The following is a 7,888-nucleotide window of genomic DNA, read 5'->3' as shown; positions in this document are numbered from 1 at the left end:
GAAAACTCTACAAAAGGATATTGCATATGGCAGCAGAGGTGTCACGCAGATCAAGGTAAGTGTATCAGATGGAAATAGTCCCACCCCTCAGTGTGAAAATGCCCAATTTAAGTTGCAGGACTTAACATTTTAAATAGTTCACAGAAAATGAAAAGAGAAACAGTTACCTGATGCCCTATCTAGACATTCTACTGGTCACCCAGAAAAAACTCTAGATTTGTATGTGGATAAGCTATTACCTACATTTTGTTTTTGTTTTTTTATCTTTATGCCATTGTCAACGTTAGCACTCGAGAACATTTGATTACTGAACAAGCTAAAGACGATGAGTATACACATATTTACTCTTACTTGAATATTGAACAGTTGATATTTGGTCTGTATTCACTATTGCTAGCAACCCTTTTTGTGTAATAAAGGACACTGTCATTCAATAAAATAAATCCAAACACTGTGTCTTGAATAGTGAATACAGACCAGATATTCCCAAAATACTGAGACTAGTGATGTTTATAGAATTTCAGGATCATCCTACGGCTTGTCATCTAGGTGTTAGAAAAACAAATGCAGTTAATGTTCTGGTATGAGAAAGGACATTAAAAGTTATGTATTATCGTGCCATGTATATCAAACCGCTAAATTTGACCAGAAACGGCCAGCCGGATATATGCAAAGCACTAAATATATGGAACCTGGTTGTAGCAACTGTTTGTTTTAATTCGCTACAAGTGGGTTAGGGTGGGTGAGTGAAAAAACGTTTGGAAACCACTGGCTTAGATGGACCAACAGACCTTTTAACCCCTTATTGTACTTAAATGTTATATTATGTTGTTTTTTTTTAATAAAATTATAAAAATTTGTATTTGTAAGATTATTCTGAAGCTGTGTCTGGCATAGGGATCAAACCCCTATTTTGACATTATAAGACCTAAAGCTTATTGCTAATCCACCAGAAAACAACGCAAAAATAACGTTTACTTTTTCAAATAATAAAGAAATAAATATACAGTGCGCTGAATGAAAGCAATTCTTTAATAAGCAAACCAAAGCAAAGTCTGAATAATGTTGAAAAAACATTTTTAATACACCATTCTTATCTTTACCAGAGCATGTCGCTAGTAGTACAGCAGTATTTTGGAATGGTAGAACTATTTGTTTACGTGAGTTGGTATCTAAAGTTAGGCCTAAATAACATTCAATCTTGTGTAATACTTTTGCTGCCCAAAATAAATACAAATTTCGTTTTCTGAAAACATAAGTATGTTTAGTATTAGTATATTACTGTTTAACTTATCATTATTAGTCTATTAGTATTAGTCTTTAGCCTGTTACTATTAGTATTACTATTAATATTATTGTAAAATGTAAGTATAAAGCGTAATTAATTTATCTGATCGAAGTTGAACTTGGACTTTTTGGAGGTTAAAACTAATACTAAATAATATCTAATGTTTGTAATAAATAAAAGTGGTAGAAAAATAAAACTGTCTTGGCAAAAGATGACTCCTACCCGGCAAAAATCTATATTTGTGACCCCTTGTCTTACCATTTTCACCAAGGAAAAGGATGGTGCATATTGCATTAACACTTAATTCCCTTCACAATCTTAAACACCTCAATCAGATCTTCCCTAACTCTTCTTATTTCAAGAGGAAACAATTTTAAGAAATATTAACCTGTCCTCATATGATAACCTCTCCATCTCAGATCTCATAGTGTCCCTCCTTTGAACCCTTTTCAACAATGCAATGTCTTTCTTAAGGTAAAGAGCCCAAAACTGAACATAGTACTCTAACTTCCAAGTTAAGCTAACCAGTGACCTACACAATGAAATTATAACCTCTTTTATACTTATATTTAATATTTCAATAAATTCAATCTTAACTTGTATTTGTTCTACACTAACAACTACAGCTGAGTAATTAACTTGGTTAATGAGCTACCTATAAGCATCAGTTGCATTTAAAATAATCAAAATTATGATTAAATTCATTAATGTCAGGAAAATGATTAACTAATCAAAATTAGTGTCTCTGATTATTACTTTTTTTACTATTCCAACTATCCAAGTAGTAGAAATTTTGTCATTATTATTTCTCAGTATGTTTAATTAATTCATGGTTATTCCTTTAATGTTGCGACTTATAAAATATTGAACTAATAAAAATTAGTGTTTTCAAATTACTATTTTCTACTGTTCTAACTTTTCAAGTCTCATGAGGATGATTAGTTAAACTTAGTCAATTAATGAGTCTAGTGATTAATCAATTAGTAAATTCCACTAATCATTTAGCCCTACTAGCATCAGTACATTAGAGTGTGCTTAACCTCATGTTTCTGCTTTGGACCTCTAGAATTGACTGCTTGCTTTTAAAAAAGTAAAATAAGCTTATAAGATTAGCTGTTCACTAGAAATATTCTGTTAAATGTTTGTTGTTTTTTGTGTCAAAATATTCAAATAAATTGACCAAGACCTTTGTTAGTCTATGGTCATTTTACATGTATTTTCATCCATATACTGAAATAATTACTACCTGCATTTACCTAATTTAGATACTTTGGATATATTATCATGACCACGTATAACCTTATACTATTTAAATTTGTTAGCACTTTTATTCAATGGCAGTTGATTTGAAGTGAATCACTTGCAATCTTTAGGCTTGTGTCTCAGTTTTGGAAAGAAATGTTTTTTTATGTAGTTGCATCACCAGAACATAAGTTTTCCTAAGGTTGGATATTGCAAATGTTTAAAGTACAAACAAGTGAAATCAATAAAGATATATTTGTTTTTATGAATTGACTGAACCAAGAATGTTATAATTTTATTTGAAACTTTATTTTTAGAGTACATGGACTTGTACTGCTTAGGTCTCTACTGTGGGAGAATTAGAACAGAAAATGGAACTTGGAGCGATTGTGGGGTAACAGACACATACAATTATGTACATGTTTAATGATGCTATGTAGAGAGTTTACAATGTAGCTTTAATTTAACCAAAGCTCTTGCAGAAAGAAGAGTTTTAATAGCAATAGTATGTGCATGTAGAGTCAAGTTTAAGAATCTAATGGTGTCTCATGATTGTAGTAATGTGATTTGTAAAAATAAATTTAGTAATTTCTTCAATATTTGTAATTTTGACACATCTTTTAATTACAATACCAAATTAAAGAAAGCAAATTGTGATAAGAAAAGTTTTAACCTTTAATAGCATATAATAAAGGATTCTTAGGTGTCAAAGGTCAGTATAAAATAAAAGAGTATTTATTGTAGTAATAATTTGTCCACAGGGTTTTGTGATGGATTGCTTACAAGATTGTTAAAAAGTTGTTGTGAACTGTCTAATTCCATCGTCCTCATTATATTACTTAAGTGTTAGGATGAAACACCAAAATGGGTTTTCTTTATGCACCTTTTTATTTTACATGTTACTTTCAATAAGATAAATTCAGAATAATCTTTTCATACTGTTAGAATTGTATAGTGACAATTTAAAAAAAAACTGATCAAGTTATTTTATATCTTCAATAACTTTAATTTTTTTACATCCACTTATGTGAGCATATTCTTGTTGACTAAAGCTGTCAAATAAATGCTGATATTGTCTGGCAGCTGTACTCAGTCAGATACTAGGGGTGGAACTGAAATATAGATAGAACTTTAATGAAACTCACATTTCCATTCATTATTCTTATGTTATAGTTTTCTTCATGTTAATGAATAACAATTCAGTTATATTTCTGTTAAGATGATTCCAATAAAGATATTTTGTTGGATTGCTGTAATTAAATGTGGATGGATGTGTTCTGTGCTAACATTTTGTGAAATATATTCCCAGCTCTTGATACTTCTATTGTAGTTCCCACAACATTATCTCCCAAAATATTCTCACTCTTAAATATATTTTTATTGAGAACCAAAAAATAATTTTTTTATCATTGACTTTTTTCTTAATAATAATAATGGTTGGTTACTTTGTGTAGTTTGTTTACCTTAACAATAATGGTTGGTTGTTTTGTGTAGTTTGTTTACCTTGATAATAATGGTTGGTTACTTTGTGCAGTTTGTTTACCTTAATAATAATGGTTGGTTACTTTGTGTACCTTAATAATAATGGTTGGTTACTTTATGTACCTTAATAATAATGGTTGGTTACTTTGTGTGGTTTGTTTACCTTAATAATAATGGTTGGTTACTTTGTGTACCTTAATAATAATGGTTGGTTACTTTGTGTACCTTAATAATAATGGTTGGTTACTTTGTGTACCTTAATAATAATGGTTGGTTACTTTGTGTACCTTAATAATAATGGTTAGTTACTTTATGTAATTTGTTTACCTTTTATGTGTTCTTGAGAGATCATGTAGTTCATATACAAAAAGAAATCTTGTCTGTTCACCTTCAACCTTTTGTGAGCTTATAATGATATTGATAATAGAAATGTATTATTGCTTTTAGTATATGAATGTGAAGTTATGTAACATTTTGCACTTCAGATAGAATCCTTGACTAATATTCAAGTTGAGTGCTATTTTGTGTTTGTGTTTCTCAGGTCATCCACTACTAAACATGCTGCTATCATAGTGGGATAGAAGTAGATAAAATGGTAATTAGACTCTAGTGAAGAACACTAACATTTTCAGAGAATGTGTGACAATCAACTGATGAATAATAAGGTAACCTATGGACCAGTGGCAGATCAACGGCCTGCTCACTCACCACATAGACCCACCCAGTCAGAGTCTGCATGATGATTTACTCACCCGAATATGTCAAATGTAGTACATTTGTTTTTAAGTTCCCTGTAACTCCATAAGTTGATAAGTCTTCTGCCTGTCCATTGTAACTTGAGGCCCACCTAAAATTTCATACCTTATTACACCAATGCAACAGACAAAAAGGGACCATTTGGTTCTTCAAGGCTGTCATTGCACACCAACCCATGAGAAAAGTAATAATTTAACCCACTCTTTAGGAAATCATTGATTACTCTCTTAAACCCATGTAAGGCATTGGCCCCACTACTGCCAATGGAAGCCCATTCTATAAATCAATCTTAATATTTGTTTTTATATTCTACTACTGACTTAAGCTTCACAAATGTCAAATACTCATTAAAGAAACCAATACTTAAAACTTGGAAATGCAGTAGGCTGTCTCATATCCAGGCAGCAGAAATTGTAGTCAAAGAGACTATCTGGCTGAAAAATAACATCATGTAAAACGTTGTTATTTTCTAGATTATGGGAAAATCCAACTTCATACAATTTCATATATACAGCATGCCAAGTCTTGTGACAACAAAAATCATTTTGTTCAAGTAGAATTACTTTAGTTTGAGCCTACCTTGATCCATGTTATGTGAACTTTTCCAGAAGTATGTGTAATGGAATGTACATGTACATACCAGAATATTACTTTAAAAAAATTTTTATTCTAGAAGAAACACTGGTTTGAAACTTGTAAATTCAGTAAGTTATGTGCTATTTTAATTATTAGCATTCAGTGTATTGTAAATTCCGTGACTCTTAACACCAAGGTAATAAAATACAGTACTCCCGGACAGGTGTTGTTCGAGGCTCATGACTTGAGTTAACTGACAGATAAAACAGTTATGCAGGAATTTTCCACATTTAAAAAGATTTTTCATCAAGGTTTCGGTTTCATTGCTACAATTACTGCTAAGTAACTGAAAGCTTAATAAATAAACTTAGTATTCCAAAAATTCTTTAATCTCGAAGTCTAAGCTCAAGTGAGGTCCAGTTTAATCAACATGTAGATTGAATTGGACCTACCTTGAACTCAGCCTTCCAGATTAAAGACTTTTTGAAATACTAAGTTTATTTATTACATCTGCTATTGTGCTGCTATATAATGTGAAGAACTGAGTAATGGCCAATGACACTTTTTCTTCACTTCACCTATCAATGTGTAGGTTTTTCTCATAGTGACTAGAAAGCACATTCATACCAACAATATGTTTGGAACTGAAAGCTTAGTTTATATGTGAACAATTCCTACATGTTTATACCTATTGGTTATCTTTGTGTATTGAAAACTTGTCATGTATTTGTGTAAATCGTTAAATTGTGCTACATGATAGTATAATAACAATTGTAACACAACTTATACTCCAGAGTTTTCCGATATTATTGAAAACTGTTGACATGCTGTAAATTTTATATTTACAATATTAACAAACCAGAATAAAAGATATGGACATTTCTGTTTTTTACCAATGACTATAACTGTTGTATTGTAAAACTAATGAATTTTGTAAGTTATATTTTCAGTATCGTTAAGTCACTGGTAGTTTTGAATTATATACATAGTTATCATCATGCACGTTTTTTTTTTACTCTTTTTGTTTTACATTAAGGCCTGTCCCAGGGGCTATAGTGTAGTTCACTGGCCGGAACGTAACTACCAATGTCTTCCATGTATGGGCACACCCACCTTCTACTCTTGGCTGTATCTTGGGTTCATGGCAGTCTTACCTCTGGTGTTGGAGTGGTATCTTATAGACCAAACAGTAAAGCGAAGGAAGTGAGTTGAAAGCTAGTAACACGTTTCTTATCTTACAAAGTTATTTATGATACCATACTGTTACTAAGGTGCTCATGCTTTGTTCAACAGTTTCTGTTGTTTATAATTTAAAATCTTTTCATAATATTATTTAAGCATTTTCCTTAACATTGTGTGTAATTTATCCAATATAGCTTTTTGATAAAGTATATTTCTATATATCTGTTTGTATGAGAACTAAAAATACTTAGTTATTTAGTGTGAGTTAATTAGTTATTTATATTAGTACATTATTCACTTGAAAACATTTCAAAAAACGTAAAGCTTGTTTTATAATTCTTATTGTAGATGTTCATTAACAAATTATTTTTACTAACAGTTGTGCTAAATGTAAATATTGTCTTTCATAATGTTTTTACAGAGTTTAGTAAAAATAGAATTAAAAATAACAAATATATCATTAAAACAATAAATCTTTATGTTAGAAAATTGAAATAAAATATTCTTTGAAAGTTTAGATATGCCTGGTTTATGAACTTTGGCACCAAATTTTGTAGATTTTAAGACCTCAGTTCTGTAGAGATGTTCATTTTGGCCTTATTTTATTAATATCTAATTCAAAGATCTTTTGTAATATAGTTTTGTTTCTTATGAGTACTTTCTGCAGTATTAGCAGCATATTAAAACTACAAAATAAGTTTTATTGATGCCTAAAACGTTTATTTAATCCTTTAAACATTTACAAGCCACCATACGTGTCTTGTCTTGCCACTTTCAGCATTGAGTTCATGAGTTTTAAAAGTAATGAAAGATCATATGTAGTAATGACTTCTTCTATGTCACTTTAATTTATTAGTTTTTTTATCATATAGTCAGTTGTTGCTAAGAAAATCATGGAAGAATGATTATACTTCACGCTTGGAGTTTAACATATAATGTTTCGTATTTAAAATCTTTTTTCTTTCGTTAAATTTAAAAAGCTATTACTCTAGGTTGAAATAAATACCATTTTGTTGTCGGTGGATGTTTTCATTCATGTAATTATTGTAACATACATACTTAATACAAAGTTATAGAAACATTGTAGGCAGGTGAAAACCACCTGAAATCCCAATTTCACAGACTCAGAAATCTTAATTTCGACATGAATAAAAATTGAACTACAATGTTTTGATCATGTAACAAAAGTACCATTTCTAACTGGAAGATGCATACACTGTTTTGATCACGTAACAAAAGTACCATTTCTAACTGGAAGATGCATACACTGTTTTGATCACGTAACAAAAGTACCATTTCTAACTGGAAGATGCATACACTGTTTTGATCACGTAACAAAAGTACCATTTCTAACTGGAAGAT

The 7,888-nt window shown here is 30.4% G+C and overlaps 1 protein-coding gene across 3 annotated transcripts in view; it reads left to right on the top strand.

Annotated features, from left to right (window-relative positions):
• The first annotated feature begins 1,104 nt into the window (after nucleotides 1-1,104).
• The window catches only part of LOC106466895 (JNK1/MAPK8-associated membrane protein-like), a 17,595-nt gene continuing 10,811 nt past the window's right edge, over nucleotides 1,105-7,888 (top strand). The window contains exons 1-3 of one of the 3 annotated variants that reach the window (XM_013927203.2): nucleotides 1,105-1,258; nucleotides 2,848-2,924; nucleotides 6,381-6,547. In XM_013927203.2, coding sequence (XP_013782657.1) covers nucleotides 2,853-2,924; nucleotides 6,381-6,547 — 239 coding nt within the window. In that variant the 5' untranslated portion in view covers nucleotides 1,105-1,258; nucleotides 2,848-2,852. Of the gene's footprint in view, nucleotides 1,259-2,847; nucleotides 2,946-6,380; nucleotides 6,548-7,888 lie in introns of all 3 variants that reach the window. The other 2 variants (XM_022394970.1, XM_022394971.1) reach the window with 2 other exon arrangements.

This window comes from Limulus polyphemus, unplaced genomic scaffold (assembly GCF_000517525.1).
Source record: "Limulus polyphemus unplaced genomic scaffold, Limulus_polyphemus-2.1.2 Scaffold2413, whole genome shotgun sequence".
Classification (NCBI taxonomy): domain Eukaryota; kingdom Metazoa; phylum Arthropoda; class Merostomata; order Xiphosura; family Limulidae; genus Limulus; species Limulus polyphemus.
The sequence above is the reverse complement of the archived record's forward strand: the minus strand, read 5'-3'. Positions and strand labels throughout refer to the sequence as shown.